At 36.7% G+C, this 23,192-nt stretch overlaps 1 protein-coding gene and 1 long non-coding RNA gene across 13 annotated transcripts in view; one reads left to right on the top strand and one right to left on the bottom strand.

The window, feature by feature from the left end:
• LOC135776742 (rap guanine nucleotide exchange factor 6) overlaps positions 1-10,778 on the top strand; it is a 94,691-nt gene extending 83,913 nt beyond the window's left edge. For 9 of the 10 annotated variants that reach the window (XM_065287627.2, XM_065287632.2, XM_065287629.2 and 6 more), the window contains 6 exons: positions 806-937; positions 1,548-1,670; positions 2,412-2,580; positions 3,057-3,517; positions 3,976-4,221; positions 9,211-10,778. In XM_065287627.2, the coding sequence (XP_065143699.1) occupies positions 806-937; positions 1,548-1,670; positions 2,412-2,580; positions 3,057-3,517; positions 3,976-4,221; positions 9,211-9,233 (1,154 nt within the window). In that variant the 3' untranslated portion in view covers positions 9,234-10,778. The remainder of the gene's footprint in view (positions 1-805; positions 938-1,547; positions 1,671-2,411; positions 2,581-3,056; positions 3,518-3,975; positions 4,222-9,210) is intronic. The other variant, XM_065287635.2, reaches the window with a different exon arrangement.
• A 2,849-nt stretch (positions 10,779-13,627) lies between these two features.
• On the bottom strand, positions 13,628-17,177 carry LOC135776997 (uncharacterized). Of its 3 annotated transcripts, XR_010544276.2 has the most exons (10): positions 17,139-17,177; positions 16,704-16,753; positions 16,551-16,614; positions 16,391-16,462; positions 16,180-16,266; positions 15,845-15,885; positions 15,620-15,694; positions 14,947-15,025; positions 14,721-14,784; positions 13,628-13,887 (listed from the first exon to the last, which is right to left on the bottom strand). It is a non-coding gene; the product is annotated as an uncharacterized lncRNA (long non-coding RNA). The 3 variants fall into 3 exon arrangements; XR_010544275.2 differs by lacking the exon at positions 17,139-17,177 and having other exon boundaries at positions 16,704-17,132; XR_010544277.2 differs by lacking the exons at positions 14,947-15,025; positions 17,139-17,177 and having other exon boundaries at positions 16,704-17,132.
• Between the last annotated feature and the right edge of the window lie 6,015 nt (positions 17,178-23,192).

Here is a 23,192-nt window from a genome sequence, read left to right as displayed (position 1 = left end):
TCAATACGATCAAATTTTGCATTGGATCGACCTCAATCGTATTGATTAAAATGTTTACATGAAGGCTTTTCGATCAGATTGAGGGTCAATACGATTACAAACTGATTATTTGGTTGCATGTAAACATAGCTTCCGATCGGTTTAGCTGATCTTTTCGGTTTGCTTAGAGCACTTTTCAGATGTAAACATGATCAGTAGCAGCAGTTTCACTTGATCAGTTCAAGCCTGAGGCAGATTATAAAAATGTATAAGAAACAAGTGAGTGGTTTGACCAAATGACCTTTAAACACTGAACTTAAACAGGATGTTTCACAGCCGATTGGTTTGATTTTCTAATGCAAGGGATTATTAGGACAGGGATGATATGTCTAGAAAGTGGAATACTGTTGTGTTGTTTATCTTTTACGGTTTTAGTTTCAGGGGGTTTAAATCAGAACGGGAAAACAGTAACCGTACTAAAGCAGCTCAACCATGCCCCAGATTTATCTTGAATGTGAATTATGTGTTTATGTTTGACTTTATGAAGAAACATGTTGTAGTAACAATGAGCAAACACTAAAAGTTGTGGAAAAATGCATATAGGACCCCTTATTACAAAAATCATAATTAAAATAATATAACGATTTCACATTGTAAAATGTATAAATGAAACTTATAAACCTGAAATGTGAAGTAAATCTTACAGATAGTTTGCTCATTTACTGTATGTGGTTCAGTAATAATTATGACTCAAGGGCTCCCTCTGCTGATCATTACTGTACAGTGACTGTAGTTATGAACGGTAGTTTTCTTTTCTTCTCTTCAGGTCCAAACTCACCTCTGAAGAAAGCAGCTGCTTCAAGTGATGAGACGTCTATAAAGAGATCTGAGGATCCATCCACCGCCTCATCCCGGCACTCCAGTCCTACTGTTTCCCCACAGGGGTCTCCTCGCAAAGGTATGATGATCATGATGACCAACCACAAACCTTCACCAGCTCTAGTCAGTTCAATTCAAACATTACTGTTAAACTACAGCACTTTATATAAACAATAAAGTACTCAAGGCTGTGCTTTATTGTGATATGTTTGGAGTCAATGCAACCCCTTCAGTCGTGACCTATTCACAATGAAGCACAGCAGCGAGTGTCTTATTGATTATATAAAGCAGTTACCATAAAATACAAATATTAAAGCTGGAAAATGCCTATCAATTCAACTTTCATGAAGTAAACTCTGTTTTATGGGCCATTTTAATTTCATTTGTAGACATGTGGACACAAGAGTATATATTTAATGTAGTGTTTATTTATAAAACAAACAAGTAAAGTCAATCACAGTTGTAACTAACTTGTCAATTTTTTATTTATTTTTTATATATCAGAATCCCTGGAAAGTGACATTTTATTTTATTCTTTGCTAGGCCAGAAATATTTCCTCATACTCTAGACCGCCTCTCAAAGCTAAAAACATAACTGTCTTGTCTTATTTTCATATAACTTAGTTTCATTTAGTAATTAAAGTGCAGTGAATGGGTTGCACTGAAATATTCCCATGATTCTTTCACAGTGGGTGGAGCTCCAAAACCAAACTGCAATCAGATGAATCTGTCGGGGTCGTCGTCGTCTCTTACGAGCGAGGCCAGTAGCAGAGCCACGGTCAGCGGACCGACTGGCCGCACCTACGGCATAGGTGGGGCTTCTCTCCAGAAACGCATCTTGAGGATGACTTCGATCGGTAGACAAAGACAGGAAGAGACCCTCACAGAGCCCCCTCGCAAGCGCTTCAGATCCCCCGAAAGTTCAGTGAGACAGGAAGAGATCTCATAAGAGCATCCAAACAGATCCCCCTTCAGATCCCCATTCATCAGAGAGAGAGACAGATCAAGAGATGTCACGGTTCAGACAGACAGTTCAGTGAGACAGGACAGTCTGAAGTCCAGCTCACAGTGTCAGAAAGACAGAAGACAGAAGCGAAGAATAACTGTGTGATAGAGACATGATTAAAAACAGACAGTTTTCTGAATCCATTTCAATTATCTTAGTGTGTGAGACAGATTCAAATGTTGATTGTTATTCTGTCGTCTTCACTTCAGCTTTAGGGTTATGGTCAGGTTTATTGTATGTTAAAGAGCAGCTCAGATGTTCCTCAAGGTTTTTCTTCTGTTTCATAGAAGAATGAAAGTAATCCAGGTTTCAGGAAATAATAATGTTTTTTATTGTTTGTTAAACGACCTGTTTCATGTGAAAGTGTTTTGTGGTCATCCGACCGTACCAAGTAACTGCGATTTTTCATGTGTTTGTTAAAACGTTTGTTCTTTCTGAGTTTTGATGAATTGCAAATGTTTGTAATAAAAGCCGGATGTTGATGTAGTAAAGTCCGGTCTGATGGTGTGAGTTATTACACGCTGATCTGTGTCTTTGTGTCCTACAGGTTACGCTCTCATGCCAACGGTCAGGTCTGATCTGTCTGACTCCAGTGAGATCTCATCTCGCTCCAGCATCGTCAGTAACTGCTCTGTAGACTCCATGCCCACACCAGCTTCTGTTATCTGTCCGCCAGAGACGGGCGCACACAATGACTGCGGTCAGCCTGGCACCAGGTAATGTTACAGCACTTTCCTGGAGAGTTCATTAAACAAGCTTTATTGCAATCAATTTAGGTTTATTGTTGCTTCTGCCTTTTTTTTTTTTACTTAAGCAAGTTTTTTTAAATAGTCAGTCATTAAAGTGTCTTGACAGCACATTAATAATCCGTATCTAACGCCGACAGTAGCAGTTTATGAAGAAATGTTTATTTGTGCTCTGCAGTAAAATTGTGCAGTTAGCAGGCATCAGGGTTTATATGCTGAGATACGTTGACGTGGCTTATTGGTGTTCATGCACATTGCCAGACATTATAAATCATCTCGTGTTAGTCTCAATGCTGTTCTGCTGTAGTCTTGATTCTCTCAACCGCTGACCTTAATTAAAACAAACTTTGTCACATTGAAAATAGTTTCAGTTTGATTGCAACACACAAGATAATGTAAAAATCTTGTTTATCAGTGAAAGTAGTTATATGTTAATTATTTCCTAGTTCGTATATCCCCCGATATTCCACGGCCAGAGGTTCGACGTTCCCCTCCTCCACCAGTACCGAAGAGTTGCCGGGTGCCGAGCACGTCTCCGTCTCTGAACTGGCAGACAGCGGGCGCGGGAGCTGGACCTCCTGTTCCAGTAACTCTCACGACAGCCTCCAGACGCTTCCAGGCCAACGCGCTTTAGATCTGCTCAATCATCGACACACTCCCATGGGCGGCCCGATCGCTGAGGTGGAATTGGGTCCGGGCCTGCCAGAGGACAGCTGCTCTCGAGACGGCTCTGAGTTCGGTCAGTCCAGACAGTCCTGGACGTCCTCCAGCTCTCTGTCCGACACCTACGAGGGAAGTTACGGCACCGTCAAGCGCAAGGTGGGAGATCAGATGACTTCTGACGCCCAGGAAAGCACAGATCCTGCGTACAAAATGATCACGTCGAGCACGGATAGAGGACTTATAGGTAAGGCGACGGCCCAAGCAGATGTTTCTACATGTGCCATTTTGTCATGTTTTAAAGTATCGTTCAATATGATACAAGCAGATTTCACTTTCATCCCTTGAAGAGTTACTTTATATTTTCTTTGCATCGATAGAAATTCGTTATTTGAATCAGCATACCGTACTGCCGAGTTACTCATTTCAAGAGTACATCTAGGAAGTGACATCACAAATAGGAACATTCGGTTCCGACTCATTTTAAAAACAAACCCGACCAGTGGTATCTGTGCAAATCTGCTTTTGTCATCATTACGTTTGCATGCTGCTTTATTTTAAGCTGTCAGTTTTTTAGTAAACGTCTCTTTCATTTATATGCCCCGTTTGTTTAATTGATGTTTGTCTTGTGTTTGTGTGTTTGTTTTTGTTTTTTGTCTGTGCTCCCACCCTTTCATCTCGGTTACATCCTCTGCTTCCTGTCAGTGTACTGTGTAACGTCACCCTGCAAAGATGATAGATTCAAAGCACCGCCCCCCACTCCTCCAGGTTACCAGGGTTTGGCTCTGGGCGACGCACACGCACAAGGAGGAGTCTTACGCCCGCCCCACATAAAGCCGCCCGACTATAGCGTGGCATTGCAGAGGTGCAAACTGCGACACAGCCTGGCTGAGGCGACGCTGTCCAGACCGTCCAGTGTTATTCTTCATCCTCACGCTGATAGCGAGGAGGGTACGTGGTCAGACCCTAAAAAGCATTGGGTGGACATGTCATATTTCACTCCAAAATCAATTAAACAGATAAGAAAATGAAGCCTAACATGATCCTGAATGCTTTTAAAATAGGTTTAGATATATGTTTTCTTTAGGTGAAATATGACATCAAGTGTAAAAACATGGGAAATGATGAAATCTTATTGTGTGTGCGCGCTTATGCTTTGTTCATGTCTTTCACTGTATGAACTATAGTGTTTGATGTACTCTTAAAGTTTGTTCTTTCAGTTTTGGGATAATATGTACTAGGGGTGTCCCCGACTAATGATTTGCATATTCGAATCAGAATTGTCGAATCTTGCCTATAGACGGTTTCAGCAGTAACAACATAAACAAGCAGCTGTCGTGGTCCGCACGTAACTTCCGGTAAACTCCGCTAATAATAAATAACCACAAAGTACTTTAAACATAGTTTACTTATATAACAAGCAGAAAAACAACACATAGATTACCTAGGAAACCAAAACATTTGTTATTTTCGATGAGGCATTTGTTCAAGAGATCAGTTTAGCAACTAGTCAGACAATTAAAAAAATGCAACCCCTGTCCAGACGTGCATCACGTGCGTCAGATGAAACCGTCGATAGTCAAATCATCTATGTGTTGGGAGTGGGACTAGACCAGGTAGTCAACAAATGGTTAACTTTTAACTTCTTTTAAAAGCAGCACACAGAAACAACTTTCGGATAAAGTGAACCAACTGCCTGTTAAGTGATAAATGAAGATGAGACTTGACGATGTATTTTTTTTAAGTTGAAATGAAAGGCTATGTGTGTAAAAAAAAAATGTACAGAACATCACACAAAGATATAATTAGGGATGTTCATATCAGTTAATTTTCCAGACCGACAACCGCAGCTTATGAACCGAACATTAACCGTTAACTTAAAAGATTTTAATATTAAGTTGTCATTGAGTAAAAATACAGTTGACGGTTGTCTGTGAACTAGTAAAAACAAAACATTTCATTTGAACGTGCAAACAGCAGCGACAGATCAACAACAGAACCACGATTGGTACATTATCAGATATTCACGCAACATTACCTTATCAAAGAGCACGCGATCAATCCAGATGATTAATATCCAAAAAGGGCAGATTGTCTCTTTTTCATCAACCACAGTGGTCATTTCTAAAGCAGGATGCTTTTCAAAAAGTTAAGCTTTTGCGTCGGCTTCTCCGTGTGTGCAAAAAGAGAGATGTTTATGGTCAGGGTCAGAGGCCATCAGCGAAAGTCTGTCCGGATGTGCGCGAGACGGAGACGGACCGCGTCATCTTGCGCGGATACGCGCGCGTCTCCGTTTAGCTTCCAAACACGCACACAAATGATTTCTCATACAAATGATTACTTTATCAGACCGTCAGGGCAGAAATAATTTGTGTCATTTACATGACATTCACAAATTAAAGATAGAAAAGTGGCGAAATGTCTGTCGGCTCATGAAGACACGCACCGTGCGTTAACAAATATTTTTAGCTTTTAACTGATAATGTTAATCGGTCATAAATTCTTACCTTCGGTTAACGGTTAAACGGTCAATGTGAACATCCCCAGATATAACAAAAACATTTTTGATAACTAAACCTAAAAAGTAACAAATGTGATCCTGCCTGGGAAGCCCCGGCTACAGTTCAGCAACCTTTTAATTTTGAGTTTTAGCGTGTCAAACTAGTCCTGACCAATAAAAAAAACGACAAATGACATATAATTTGTGATTGTTACTGTAAATGATAAAACAAAGCTTTATATACAATTCCTTAAAAGTTAATTTATAACAGGAAAAATATTGAGATGAATGATTTTATAAGACACTACGCTTTATTATTTTGCACAGAAATACCTGTTGCTTACTTTGAATTTGATCATCTCTGTATTCACTTTAGTACAGAAATACCAGATGTTTCTTATATCATTTTTTCAGGAATCTTGTTTTTATCATTTGAAACTGAACAACGACCATCATATTAAATCAAAAAAGAGATTGCCATAAATATAGGTTCAGTGCAGATATTTTTTAACTACTCTGTTTTAAACCCATTTTAAAACTTAAATATGTTGAAAAAATCTGTTCTTGATGTTTAGTTTGATTAACTCCTTTTAAATATGATACGCAAAAAACCCAGCATGTTTAGCTAAATTGCATTTGCCAGCACGCAACAGCGATACAACAAAAAGTAATTAAAAATGTACGGTCTTTTACAGAAGTGTACAAAATGATTATAAAACTATTATAATAAAGAAAAAAGTAACAAGGTGCAGAACAAATCTGTACAAAATGCCTGAACTGGAGGGGAACAAATCACAAGCCACAAATAGATCAATCAGATAACCTTGAGTGATTTACACTTACATTACATTAACAAAAGTATAGCCACAATTGCCAGCTTTGTCTTTTTAACTGCAGAAACTAAGAGACAACTGCTTCGCAATGTTTATTAAACCCGGAGACCTCTTTCCATATTCCACGCGGGTTGTTGGATTTATTCACACACTTTAAAAATATTTATTGCTATTTTTCACACATTATTTGCATAGCATTATCATAATAGGCTGTATATTAGTATATTTGGAAAAGCTGTTATATGTGAAATCAGATAATGTGCACCCATATACAGACATCTTCATTTCACAACACATTTGAATCAGGCTTCTCCCATCCAATCTTCGACTATTCGAAGATTTACACCATAAACCTTAGGGTTTGGTCAGAATTACAGTGACATGCTGGGAAATAGACCTCTGAAATCATGAATGTAGGTTCAACTTTATACACTGCTGCACAGACCTCTTGCGTATTAAATTGAAGTACCACAAGAGCGATTTGAAAACATACAGCAGCAGTCTGCTCTTGAATTGCACTCACAATACTTTGATGCAGCGACTCGTGACATCTAACACAGCAGATATATCCTCTATATAAATGAAACCTGACAAAGTGTGTCTAGTGAGAGTGATCGTGTTACACACCACTGTTAATATCCACCTGTGTTTGGTGGGTTGGCAGCAGGGTTTTCATTCGCTTTTATCCAAAATGACTTACAGTTCCTTACAAGGTACACATTTTTTTATGTGTGTCAATGATGCGTGGGTTCATCCGAAATGAGCGGTTGCCTGCGGTCACCCATGGTTACCCGCAGTTACGAGTCATCCAAAAATATTTTTAATGATATTTGGGTTGCGGTCAGTCAGATTGTTTGAAATAAAGATGCCAATTAACTTTTTTAAACAATTACTACTTTTAAAAAATGCGGGCCATGGAGCGGGTCGGGTACAATATTTATTTTTAATTTTTTACGGTCTGAGTTGCGGGCGGGTTAGTTGAAAACATCGGTCGGGTGCGGGTTGTTTATACATTGACCTGCGCATCACTGTGTGTGTGTGTTACCTGAGTTTAACACAATGCTCTACCACTGAGCTTGTAGGATATGGGAAATACATTTGTAAATGGACTTTGCTTTTTCATTTGACAGAATTATTTTACATTTACAACCCAAACTACGTGAATAACTTTAGATGAAACTTTACTCGTGTCACAGTTGATTGTGTATGGATACAAGAAACACTGTCAGGGTACTGTGGTTTCATTCATATCAACATAACAGTGTTAATATTACACAACAGGCCATAAATCCTAATGCGTATTAATTCATCCGTTGAGGATTCATTTGCAAAACAACACAAAATTAAGTCTTCTTAACGTTAGCACTATTCACTGCGAATGGATAAATATTAGCAACAAGCTATCGTTTAGCTAACTTGGGCTGGATTTACATTGCCAATCTTAATGCCCAATTCTGATTTGTTGCCTGTATCCAATTTTTTTGAAGAACCGCTTACATAATCTTTTTAAAGCGGCTCGTATATACTCCGATATCAGCATTTACACGAAACAATTTAAGGTAGACATACTGACCCGGAACAGCTTAAACCAAAGAAGTAAAACCTTAAATAGACACAGACAAAATGATTATACAGAGCCTATAGATTAGATTATACATACAATTATAGAGCTTTATTTCTGTAACGACACATTAAACTTCAACATTACTCCACTAAGTGAAGCCGTCGTCCTCCATTGTGCTGCTAAGAAGAGTCATGTGATCACCGGTGTGCACCTGAGTTGACAACATTTGCCAGCGTCACATTTTCAATGACACACGACACGTCTTGAGATGGGAATATCCGATCTGTCCACATACGCATGAATGCATGTATCCCATGCTCACACGATTTATTTCCACATATGAATGAGGCCTGAAACCATTCGAAGAATATTGAAATCTATGCCCTTTTTTCCTGCTTACACGTTCGTGGGTCATATGCGATCTGTGCCACGTGAGGGAAAAATTGGGATTAAGTCACTTAAAACATGCAAAGTAAATGCAGCCCAAATGCTTTCTACTGTAAGACGTGTGTTTGAGAGATCAGCAATGGGTTTGCTTGGGGAGATACCCATAAAGCAGTAAAATCCCAAGGTGGTTCTGATAACCAGGATTTAACCTCTTCATTGGATGTGAAAAACAGAAAAATTGGACCTGATCCGATATTTTTATGACAGACAAAAGTTTTAGAGGTGGTGTATAAACGTGATTGACACAATATGAGGTCGTATTTATTTTTTAACGTGTCAGTATTTCGGACTCAATGTGCAAAGATCTTAACATTGTAGGGATTAACGGTTTAAATGCATCAGATTAAGATGCATTTAATTTGTAAAATTACAAATGAGATTTACAGGATATGGTGATTACTTTTGTCATCTTTTCCTCATATAAATCAATCGTTTGACTTCTGTACATTTGAAATATTTGTACCCTGTGCTTTCAATGAATCAGCTGTTTATTATTTATTTATTTATTTATTATTATTTATTTTTATTGTTTATTTATTATTATTATTGTCACTGTCTGTGATTCTGAGTCTTTGGTTTTTCTGTCTGTCTTTCAGATGAGCAGGTGTCTGCCGTGTGACACCAGACGTGTGATGGACATCTGACCTTCATCTCAACAAACAAATAAACTTAAACGCAGCCATGCTTTCTGAAAATGTTCATGCAGGTTTACTCCAGTGTTGTTTTGGGATTATATTTTTACTTTGACAGATCTGTCCTTTGCTCTTAATCATCAACAAACTCATTTGAAGAAATCTCCGTTGGCTGCCGGAAGATTCGTTGCATTTTCATCTGATGCAAAGCTTTAAACACCTCAACATTTCTTATGAATGGGAGAATGATTTGAAATATCTCTGAAATTAAACATGTCACTTTATTTATGATCAAATGAATCAATACTTTACCAGTTTCACAATCGAACTTTTACCTGACAGCCTGACCCTGAACAAATGTTGTGTTTGAAATATACAAAACAGCTGCTATAGATTGAACAAAAGAGTTGATGTGAATCCAGAATGGTTTACTTTGGTTTCACAAACACATTCCCAGTCTGACTGTGCACAGCTTATGAGTGGACCTGTTTCCAAAGATAAACAAATGTTGTCTTGAATTTAAAGTCTCTGTCTCTTAAACAACTTTTCATGTGATGTCATCAATCAGGTCCTCTTATATTCAGACTCCTCCCACCCAGCTATTATCTATCAGAATGATTCCACATCATATTAAGATTTACACAAAGTTTGAAAACGTGAGATCCTCTTAACTGCTCAGAGATGAACACTGATGGTACTTTAATGATGTTTATTATTTTCACACAGCTTATTGTATGTGCCGAGCGGTTTTCTACATGAAGACGTTTGTGTGGTAGCGCTTCATTACGCATGCATCGGACGCGTTTACGCAAAAGTCCGAACAATTTGTTTACAGTGTTTCTTAGAGCTAATGGTTGTCTGTTTTACAACTAAAAAGTGCGACCGTGCCGGGTGTGGCTAGATGTAGATGTAAAAAGTTTATTTTCCATGCAATAAGATTGTGTGGAGGCAGCACTGGGCATCAGCTCGCCCTCCCTCTGACTTCTACATTGTCAGCTTTTGGATTTGCTCCTCGTGTTGTTGTTGTTGTTGTATATAGTGACTAAGATCAATACTGCTTGTCAGGGGAGAAATATATTTATATGCTAGATGTGCATTTTCATTCTTTGTTAGTTGATGCTCTTTGGAAAGTACATTTTGTATAGAATGCAAAAGTTGAATAGTTGTTGCTCTGTAAACAGGATACATTTGTACATGAATTGAATCTTACAGTAGCTGTATAGCGTTAAAATGAGACAAATCTGTATTATATTATGGGATATAACTGGAGTATTATCTTTTTTTAATTTACTTTGCCTGTCTGGATGCAATTTTCTCGGCTTTATGTGTTGTTTTATCATACAGCAACATTGATTGTTGATATTAATGATATAAGCTTCATTTTTTTTTACTTATTTTGTTTTGTAAATGAATGTTACTGATCATGTACAGCTGACCACAGAGCGCTCTATAAAGACTGTATTTTGAATATTTTGTTAATAAATCTGGGGTTTTGATGCTCCGGTTACTGGACACAAATGTCTTTAAACTTTCTTGACTTGCATGTTTCTTGTGTTTGTAATTGATCTGTTATTTTGTTGGTTAAATCCTAAATATTCATGATTTCATCACTATTTTATGATGTACAAAGATATACAAACTAAATTATTGAAGATTGAAGTTTATTTTAAAGAAGAAACACTGAGGCAGCGTTGTTTTTCTATCACTGCCCTTATTGTTCCTTATTCCTAAATGACCATATTCTATTGTTAGTTTATTTATTTAATTCATGGGATGTTAGTCAAATGTCTGCACAGTTTGATTTTACAGACAATCCTTTATTTTAAATATTTATCAGGAGGATTTCATACAAATACACCACAAAAGAAAGCAGTTGTAAAAATGCTTTTTGCATCATTTTACAGTGTCAATTTAATATTAGTTCATGACTAGCAACTTAAATTATTTTTTTAAGTTTGAAAATGTACATGAATTTGTAAATGTAGTTTTTGTTATGTCGACCTTTAAACAACACAAAACAAAAAGCTTAAACTTAAAAAGGTTAGTTACCTGGTTGCCTTAACAATTGTACACAACTTTTTTTTTCAATTAATATTTTTATCAACTAATATTTGTATAAATTGTTAAGATGAATAAACTCAAAATTTTAAGACAACCTGGCAACTTACTTCAAGTTGAACCAAAAAATCTTTTGAGACTCAAAAGTGAGTGTGTTGCCCTTATCTTGTCAGGGGTGGAAGCAGAATATGGGCCGTTCACATTTTAACAATAACTATAACAATACCTATAACGCTAGCTATATTAGCGTCCACATCACTGTACGATAACGAAAACTGTAAATTAGCTCACGCCTGTGGTACTCATGCAAATCACTTACCTTCAATGGCATTAACTTATATGAACTAACATTGAATGTTTAAATATCTGCTGTAAACGCAACCAAAAACAGCTTGTCCTCAACACGCTGCATTTGCATAACTCTAAACAGTGAATCTAATAGTTTGTGTAATCTAATATCTTACCTTTTGTCATAAAGTTAGTCAATGTAGTAGAAAAAAATAATTACGTAGTGAATTTCACAGCAACTGCATCAGCGTTGGTTACCTGAAGTCATTTTTATGTTATGGACCTCAGCAATGAGTTTCTCAACAGTGTCATCTATTCTTTCAAATATGCATGCACTTAAAGTTCAAATAGATTTGATTGGCTGTCATTGGTTTATCGTTCATCAGAAAGTGATCCTAACAATATAGTTATAACAATATAGATATCTTTATCGTTATAGTTGTGATGTGAACTCTATTCTCTTTAAAAAAATATATAGTTTTAAAAATTTCTTTATATTACAGTTATAGTAGATGGTTGTTCAAATTATTACAATACAGCACACCACCTCACCTACTCTATATGTAGAGAAGTACAGAAACACATCCTGCTGATGCGAGGTTAACATGTGGAAGAGTTTTCCATATGGACTCATCAACTGAGAAGTGCTCGTATAGAAATCCCTCTGTGGAGAACTTTAATAAGCTGAGGTGTAAACACTGACAGTTGCAATAGCAAGGCTCTGCTGAGGGGAAGACACATGTTTATTATTATCAGCGAAACCTATCAGTGGAAAATGCATAATGGGAATACCCAAAGGGAAATCACTATGTGTGGAGGACTGTGCTTAAATACAGAGGATTAGCTGATAGGCCACACATACAGTACAAGGCACAGGCACCTGTCCTAGTGACAAAGCCCTGCCACCTGGCTTGTCAATAGAGCGCTAGTGATGTAAAAATGTAGCCAGTAGAGGAAAACAGGTCCACCTGAGCAGGGATGGAGTCTCCGCTCTCTATGAAATGTCACCTGTCGGGATTGCACATCAGTGTTAGGGACACAAGTAACTCACAGCAGTCTAATCATCTGATGATTCTATTTAGTGGGGCATTAAATACCTGTGAGACTCCGCCCCCCATTGTGCTCTTGACCATCATTGGCCTGTGTAACTACACTGCCCAGATAGCAAAACCACACTGGGGTGGTTCTGGCCCACACCTACCATGCGATCCACCCCGGATCCATCTCACGGACATGGTCCAGTGTCCAAATGCACAACGGGCCAAAAGTGATCAGGATTTGTTTCATGGCTCTGCACCAGAGATGGGTCAGCCCTGGCCCACTCTCGTACCAAAACAGTAAAACAACACTGGGGTGGAGCTGGCCCACACATACCGTTCCATCCGCATCAGATCCGTTTAACTAACACGGTCCAGTGTCCAAACGCACATCGGCCAAGAAGTGGTCAGGATCAGTTTCACGAATCTGAACTGGAAATGGAACAGAGCTGGCCCAGTCCCGCATAGAGATGCGGCACAGATCCGCGTACCAGATCAATGCCAGCTATGCCTTATTTTTGGGATTTATGGCCTATGTGATGTTTAGTCTTTCATGTGTTTAGGCTACCTTATATTTAATTACCCTACAGTCAGAAGCAATAATCATAGGCCTCCATTCACATAAAGTACACATGAAATTTTCAGAATGTATATAAGCTAACAACCATAGCACTTGTCGCTTGGTGTAGGTCTTTAGGCATTAAACACATTAAAGAACACATTATTTGTGGACATGAGCAAAAAAGAAGCATGTTCTGATTTAAGACTTTTATTTTTTTAACTATAATAACAATTTCAAAATACTTTATTATATAAAGGGATAATTCACCCAAAAATGAATATTTAGTCATTTACTCCCTCTCATGTTTCAAACCTGTATACCTTTCTATGTTCTGCGGAACACAAAGATATTTGAAATAATGTTTTTAAAAAAGCAGATCTCACAACCCATTACTACAATTGTAAAAAAAAATGATTATGACAGTTAATGGGTTGTGAGAAATGCTTGGTTACAAACATTATTCAATCTTTGTGTTCAGCAAAAAATAGAAATGTATACAGGTTTGAAACACGTGGGTAAGAAAATTATAACAATTTTCATTTTTGTGTGAACTTTTTTCTAACACATTACATCTGTTTGGCTTATTTTTTGTATTCACAACCCCTAGCTCTCTTCCTGGAGCGTGCTTGAGGTGGTCTGCCATAGCTGCATCGATTTCCGAGTCCGTGGCTTTTGGGCTCCACCTCCTCACAGCATCTTAGGGAAGAGAAGAATATGTTTCTTTTTAAAATAAATACAATTAAACATTTGAGGTAAATGACATGCACTTACTTTCAAAATCTTTATGGTCTACAGCTAAAATTATATATATATAATTTTTCAGAAATCTTGTTTTTTGGTTGTTCAACTGCAGTTGGTTTGTTTTGATTTAAACCTTCATAACTTAAAAAATACAGCTAGGTAGCACCATATAACAAGATAATAACATGATAACAGAATAATAAACATGTTTTGACAAAAATGTTAAAAACTGAGTTATCTCGTTTTGCAATGAAACTCTTCATATATATATATATATATATATATATATATATATATATATAATATATATATATATATATATATATATATATATTTATATATATATATATATATATATATTTATATATATATATATATATATATATATATATATATATATATATATAAATTATTGTATAAAAGATGTTATGCTTTAAATAAGTGTTAGATCAGTTGTGAGACCAACAGCATTTGTACCCTTGCTCTTCAATCCCACTGTGGTGCCCTTGAGAAAGACCCTAAACTAGGTGTGTAACTGTCAAAAAATGACACCGGCCCTCCAGGAACTGAGTTTGACACCACTGGCTTACACTGAAATTATGATTTGATTTCTTGTTTTCAGTATGGCTGACTGTTTGAGCCACTACGAACTTTAATAGTTCTGAACAAGTGATGTGTGACAGATTAAATCCTGAATTTAAGTAATATAAATTGCTGGGTTAATTATGGTTGTAATCAATATTCCTGCAATATTATGCAGGATTACACAATTCAAGGGAAACACATACCTGTTCATAACGTTGTTCATGCAGTCTCTGATAGAATATCCACCAGCTCAGACAGTTGCTGGACCTAAATGTGAAAACAATTGAAATAATGTTATAGAAAGATAGATGGAAATATATATACATATTCTTTATATCACAACTTACACAGATCAACTTGTTATCAACATCTTTGATGTATTCATAATGCATTCATAATGCAAAATACACGTCATATAGCATTTCTTACTTCTTGCATTTGAAGCTAAGGCCATAGGTGAAGAATCAGGTAGTCTCCATCCTGTTATTTTTTCGCTGTGTTACCTCACCTGTACAAATATAGTTAATTATATGGTAGTGTAAAATATTAACAGTAAATCACTTCACAGTGTAATACTGCATTAGTTATGAAATCAGATGGCTGTACTTTAGGTCTTTGTGGATGAGCAATGACAGACATTATAAGCTCTGTATTTGTAACTATTAACTGAAATTCAGAGAAATGTACATGTTTATACTCTAAGCTGTGTTGTCACTAATGTAGTTTCCAGCGATGCATGATAAATCGCATGCGATATCATGCGCATCTCGTCATTGAAGCCGGTTCCTTGATTAGTAGTAAATTGCCATCACCTGCTTTCAGATGGAGCAGCATTTACTACACAAAGCTGAGGTTAACTGACAAGCTGGCCCATATCGCATGTATTGCAGGAGATGCGTCCCCGATAATTAATGCGAAATTGCCCCAATTGTCAGTGAACTAAGGCTTTGTGTAGTAAATGCCGCTCCATCTGAAAGCAGGTGATGGCGATCATGGAACCAGCTTCACTGACAAGATGTGCAATGACAATCACATGCGATATATTGTGCATCCCTAGTAGAATCTGCTTAAAATAAGATGCGACTGTAAAGTTCTCACATACAATGGGATGCTCTCTGGGATTGGAGTGCCTTCTGGTACTGGGGCGTCAATCCAGAATTTGGTATTGTAGACAATACTATATAGACATTAAAAACAAAAGGAGTGAAAAATGACAAGTTATTTAAGGTAAGAAAGGACACATTAATGAATGAATAACGCCATAACTGTACAATTACAAAAAATCCTCTTTAGGTGTATGACAATACACAAGAAAACAATACTCTGCCTGTTTCGGTTGTCTGGAAGATGGCTGTTCATTATGTCACCCTGCAAAACAAATTACACCTTGCATGTAATTTCATTAAGTACAATAAACATACACACGCACAATGTATTCAAAAAAAACATAGTAGTGTAAAATATTAAAATAAATCACTTTTTATATCAAAGTTTTGGGATATTATGTTGACATTCAGGCAAAACCCTGATGGAATAAATGTTTACCTATAAATGAGAATGACATTATAAAGTCAAAAGTGTATGCACTTTGGAGCCAAGCAACGTGTTTGTATAGTGTGGGAATGCACCAAAAAAATAACAAAAAGCATCAGTAGCACGTACGTCTCATAGTGTCACAGCTTATTCTAGGGTATAGATCAATCACATCATCTTGATACCGATGTTTACTGTCATGAAGTGTGCCATCACCTGTGTAAACAAAATACACCAAAACAATTTATATACATTTTTGAGTTTCATATCGAAATATATAAAAGTCCTTTTTGAAAGCATGATTCTTTTTCAAAGTAAAGCAAAGCAGTCAAAAACTTACAACTTAATGTAGGGTAGACAAAGTCAGGGGTCGGGCACGTCTCATCCAAGTGTGTTGGACACAAAACTTGATCTTTAGCACAAACAAGAAGATGTGACACATTAGAACATTAACAAATATGTAGACTGACTGTTTAAGCCATATCTACAGTTTGCCATACCTTCTTTTTTTATTGTTTGTGGAATGTGCAACATCTTCATTTGGTTTGTGTTGACCACCTTCAACTGTAAACAAAATGAAATTGTAATTACTGATATCAACCCCACAAATACCAACTCCTATGTGTTTAAGTGTATAAAACTGAGGCATTTACCTGGCTTTTAACAGCTTGTTTATTTTTATTTGGATTAGGTTCTGCTCTTCCTTTGTACAAAACAAAAGCAAAGGAAGTTAATCAAACACTTATGCTGAGCTTTTAATACAGAACAGTATTTAACATTTTACATGTGCAATGTGTAGGCAATCAAATCATTCCATCATGCCAAATAACTTTTCTCTTTCAGATGTTTTAATTTCTGAAAGAAATTCTCAAAGGCTACATATATAAGCTAAAGTAATAACTTTGACTCTATCATTAAATATACTTTATACTATGGTATAACATGTGTAAGTTCAAAGTACCTTTTAGCCTATTAGCTAATTTTAGCCATACTCAGTGTGGACAATTCTGGCAATGTTTATTTTGGTTCATTTGTGTCAAACAAGTAAAACTTAACCACGTTAATCAAATAATACAAAATGTACTTACCCAACAGTAGATTTTATATAATATATAGACAAAACTGCTAAATTCCCCCTCTCCTCATGGTTGCATGCAGAGGATTTTTTATGTCATGATGGACTATAAATGCACCTGTAAAAGACATGCATCCAATTCACATCAGGGTATATATTGAAGTACACGTAGCTAAAAGTCAAAGTAACAATTATACATGTAACCCCATAGAACTATAGACATGTACAAATGTATCTGAATGCATTTTTATGACATGTTTTTTTTTTTTTTTTACATATTTTCACCGATTTATGCCGTCATACCGCGACTATTTTTGGCCAGGGACACGACGTTGCCGTCGGACCAATGTTTGCTGGGTAACTAGAAAAATGTATACATTTCTATTTTTCTTTTTTCATTTTATAAATGGAAACGATAAATGAAAATTCGATTTGTTTTTTCATTTTTGGTTTTTAATTTTAAAACGAATATGGAATAGACGGAAGATACCCTGATTCACAACGCGTGTCAGACGAACATTTGGAAACCCAAACAAAACAGCACACGCAGTAAAAGACAGAATATAATGCATGCACATTGCACCGTGAAAGCTTTAGCCAGAAACCTTTGCTGATATTACTCAAACAGAAAGCTGCATCCTTCGCAGGTCGCATATGCAGGATGCATACAGTACGTCATCAAGCCTGCTTTATTTCAGTTAATTAATCATTACATTCGCAAGTCATAAGCATATTACAACAATTAACTAAATATAAATACAGCTACGATTAACTAAATATAATAGTGTAAAACTTTATAATTGTTAATATTCTGTAACAAGACAGTCTTTATGACGTATGCAGTTTACAAATGCGACCTCCTATGCAGCCTTTTGTTTAAGAAACCTCCAAGAGAAAGGTTAATTTATCAAATGTTATTTTAAAGTATTAAAAACATCGTTGTTTTAGAATTTTTCGAACGAAATGGTTGGTAATTACTTCACGATAGCTGATAGCGGGATGGGGCAAACTGTTCTAGGATTTCATTCTTATGGGGGCTTAGCCCTCAGTGATTATGTGAAGAGAGCATTATGATGCCTTTTTGCAAATTGGGACCAGTATTATTATATTAATAAATTCATGTAGGCTACATATACATTACTCTTCTATATAGTTCCAAGCCCTTATTATTATTAACCTAATACAAATAAATAAAAATTCTCTTGAACAGATATAAAAGGTATAAAAGTTATTTATTACTATTTTTTATTATTGTGTATCTTGAATTCAAGTTCATGTATACTATATGTATATTCAAAGTTTAATGAATACTAACAATTTATATGAGAATTTATATTTATACGAGTCAGACTGTACTTTTCGGTATACATTATAAATCAGTTTTACTTTCCAGATGTATCATGCATGCTTCTAGCATGCATAACCATATTCATAAACTTACTAACAACAACCTGCAGTGATTCTAAATATGACTGTAATAAATCATACATGACCCCTTTAGTTTCTGATCGGAAAATAAAAGCTGTTATGTTTTAAAACAACATAAGGGTAAGTAAATAATGGAATGATGTATATTTTAGGGGCTAATAATAATAACATTTATCATGACTATGAAACTGCAACAATCACTTTATCATCTCTTAACGTTACCTGTCTCTGACCTCTTCAGTCTCTCTAACTCTTTCTCCACCTGTTTGCTCTCCTTTCCAGCATTTAAAAAACGTTATATATCCATCTATAAAGCGAACAAGTCACTGAATGTTGTTTATAGTTTATCTTATTTGTGTGTTTAATTTCGTGGGTTAAACTCATATGACATATTTCTCAATTGCACATTCGATAACTTAGCATCATATTATTCACAGCTGGTATTACTGTTAACTAGAAAAAGGTACAAATATAGACCTTGTAGTATCGCAAAATGTCATGACAACGGCAAACTTTAAACGGCACGGCTTCAGTATGCAAAGCAGTTTTGAATTATAAACGGGGGATACCAAGTACCAACCTATTATTATCTCATTTAAGACGGCAAATATTCTTATATATTTTGTAGACATGACTGCACTCATACAGGTTAGCAAACAAATTAAAACATTAGCGAAAATACCTTCTGAGCTTCCACGCTGGATATTTTATGAAACAACTGCTCCCTGTGTGACCTGAAGCACAGGCGCTCGAGCTCTCCTCCACTGACGGTTACGACGCATGCGCAGAACAGCAAAGCTAATCAAATGCCTCATAAACTCGTAATTTTTTTCTAAATGTCTTGCATTTTGCGTTTTTTTTAATAATTATCTTCGAATTAATTGTTTTTACAAATAAATAAAACTTCAGAAAAATATATTTGATAGTTTGGTAGAAATATTAAGACTAATTTTAGGGGGGCTAAGATGACGGCAGGGTGGCTTGAGCCCCACTTAAAAGGGTCTAGAACCGCCCCTGGGGCAAACTAAAACGTAAAGCAGAAACTTGCAGTCCCATAACACTATATTCACCATAATCACACCATTGCCAACGAAATATAGTATTAAAAAATCAATATACGTACCCATGTTGCCATCCATTATGTGCGCCAGTGCCGTTTTTTCCCACGATGTTCGCAACTTTTTTTCTTCCCAGGATGGCAATACAGCTTGGACCATTGCACTTGGATAGTGGACAGTTGCTAATGTATTATTTTGTTATGTGGTAAATCTTCCATTTTGAGACAAGCCTATTACTTTGTTAGTGAATTAATAATTTTTGTGTAGGCTACGTGCAAGTGTTCCATTGTAAGATTTAACAAATCAGGATTTAATAACGAAATATGGCATGGGCACCCCCACAAAAGTTTCATTTGATCTATTCCAACGGTTTCTGGCTATAATCCGTGGTACGGATGAGGGCCAGATCAGCATAACGTCTCTCAAACGGACGGACCTCACTCACTTCGCGCGTTCGGCTCTGTTCAGTAAACCAGAGTGGAACACACAAGTTTGGAGGTGGTTTGGGTCAATATTACAGATGTGGGCCACATCAGGGAACTGTCTTTCTGGAAGCTTTGGTTCTGATGTGGTAAGTGGATCTGGCCCAAATCTGCTGACTGTAGAAAAACAGCACTGAAAAGTCTAACTGGCACATTTACTGAGCCAATTAGCTTAAATTTAGTGTAGAAATGAAGTGGCCATGGGCACATAGTGCACCCTCATGTTTCTAAATTTGTGCCATTACAAAATACTTTTATTCTACAGCAGCCAGCTAGTTGACTTCTCTGTTCAATTACCACCTGCTCCTTCTGCCCATATCCGTATCACAGGTTTGGGCCAAATTAGTGTTTTGTATTTTAAACGCATCTCCTGACTTCCGGTTGAGTTGCGGAAACCGGACCTGGAACAAATCTGTAAATCGATGAAAAAACAGCTTTGCTAGCAGAGCTGAAATCTTATAAGGTGCAGATCTGGCCCACAGTCAGATACCGTATGTCCGCTACAGACGGATCTAAAGGCTTTCATGCGGATCCGGTCCAAAGGAAATTGCTATCTGGGTGGTGTTGAAAGAGGTTTACCCGAGTAGCGTCTTATTCCTCATTGTTACTGTAAATAAAACTGGAGCTGATGTCTGACCACAATAATGTGAAATATAAAACTCTATTGAAAGAAACGCTTGAGTTATCACTGTATGGAGCTGATTTTAATCAAACTGTTAAAAGTTAAAAGCTCTGATCTATAGATTAATGCCATTCACCCGCAATAACATCAATGATATTCCTGATCAAAAATCAAACCAGGTGCCAGTGTAAAATGAAGCGATGATGAAATGGCACAGATTGGAAGTGAGTTTAGTTTAATGCTTCTTTATCTTTTAAGATATATGATGAGCTCAGGAGAGAAGAGGTGTTGGCATCTGAATATTAAGTCATCTCTTCAAAGCTCTGCATAGATGACAGAGAATATTTTAGGGCATTAAATGGGCATTTTTATTCAGCTCTTTCCTTTGGGCTCGTACAGATCTTCTGGAAATGATTCATAAGTACTTTTACAATATGCATTATACATCACAACCGCAACACAGCGCTTCTGAACGCACACAGAAGAGAGAATTAAAGGATAATTCAAGAGAAAAAGCCTCACACTGATTTACTTCACATCTTCAGATTCAAATGCTGTGCATTTTGGTTTCGTGGGTGAGTTTTGGCACACAGTGCAGCTCCAGAACGGTTTTTGTATCTGTAGTTCAGGTAAAGGTGATAGTCATGATATAAAGCGTCTCTTGATAAAGCAACATGATCTCACAAAAATCCGTGAAATAGTCACGCATTATTTTGCTCAGTTTTGCGTGACATTGTCACGTATTTCCACCATATTACGTGCCCCTGACACGACTTGCTTTTCCGTGACAGTTTCACGTATTGGTTACTCAACTGTTTTTCCTATTTTAAAACAATTTTCGCTTCGGTTTGGGGTTAGATTGAGTAGGGGGAGGCTGCAGACCTGGAGCCGGTAGATCTACGCCCCTGACAGTTTTACGCCCCTGACAGTTTTACGCCCCTGTTGTTCCTCGTGCGTCCAGTAGGGGGAGGCTGTATATTAGTATATGAGCCTAGTCATATATCAAAACAGCAGACCGTATGATAGCAGCAGACCTTCTTGAAGCGATACGAATTGAGGTATGTTAAATAATCTGCTAAAGTTATTGTTGTTGATTGTATTATAATGATACATTTATTATTTATAAACGATATACTGCCATTAATTATAAGTAACCATTGTTTCTAACACTATTCAACCTTTGCTTTATTTATTTTTATTAGTGAGCGAGAGCACTTTGATAGCAGGATAAAAAAACATTTAAAGAGTGGCAAACCATAGGAGAGTCATCTACAGGAGTCATTAAGAAATAACCAAGTCATGGTGTTAATAAAAAAATTTGTGAACCACAATATTGTCTCTTTCTTTTAAATGACCCTTGGAATTTTAGAAAAGTTATTGTGTTTGTCTTCATAAAATGCTATGTAGGACATGTTTTGTAGCTGTATGACGACCTATTGTGAATTATACAGCATTTAGGATCCATATGATTACAGTTCTTTATGTCTAATGGCCTAAATATGGTTAATATCTAAATGTAACTTAATATAAAATCACAACATCATATCAGCCAGTCTCTTGTATATTAAAACAGTTATAAATAAATATAAATAGTTAAGTGTGACGTCATCATGCGCCGCTTCCGGGTTCAATCGATTTCAAATGCCACAGGAAAACACGCTAATATACACTCGTATCATGATGCAAAATTATTTAAACCATGATCCTTATTTTTATCTCCAATAATAAAAACCAAGATGACCAGACCTGGACTATATGGATTTTTCCATAGTGTGCAGACTGCAGTGTACACTGTAAGTTTATACAATTTTCGTTTAAATGTGTAAAATAAATCAATAGTTCTCATAAACGGTTGTTTAAATAGGCTAGTATCGTAGTTGTATTTCCCTCTCTCCCCCTACTGAAAGCATGAGAAGCAACAGGGGCGCAAAACTGCCAGGGGCGTAAAACTGTCAGGGGCGTAGATCTACCGGCTCCAGGTCTGCAGCCTCCCCATATAGGTTAGATTTGCTGTTTGCGTTAGGATGTCACTTAATGTATTGGTTTATAAAAAAAATTCGTATGCTTTTTAAACCATCGTCGCCTGACGTTGGGGTTAGAGTTGGGTTTGGGTAAGGATGTCATTTTATGTAACAGAAGGTTGTTCTAACCCCAAACCGAAGCGAAAATTGTAAGAAAATAGGAAAAACAGTTGAGTAACCAATACGTGAAACTGTCACGGAAAAGAAGTCGTGTCAGGGGCACGTAATATGGTGGAAATACGTGACAATGTCACGCGAAACTGAGCAAAATAATGCGTGACTATTTCACGTATTTTGTGAGATCATGTGCATCTTAAACTGATTTGAAGGCTGAAACAGTTATTCGTGATGATATGAAATGTTTATAAAATATTGTACAATATCTGTTTGTTGAGTGTGTCATAAAACCATTGATCACGTTGTCTTTTAAACAAGTATTTATAGGGACAGTATGTT

The sequence above is a fragment of the Paramisgurnus dabryanus genome, chromosome 18 (genome assembly GCF_030506205.2).
Source record: "Paramisgurnus dabryanus chromosome 18, PD_genome_1.1, whole genome shotgun sequence".
Classification (NCBI taxonomy): Eukaryota; Metazoa; Chordata; class Actinopteri; order Cypriniformes; family Cobitidae; genus Paramisgurnus; species Paramisgurnus dabryanus.
Note: the sequence above shows the minus strand (reverse complement) of the source record. Positions and strands in the feature narration are given on the sequence as shown.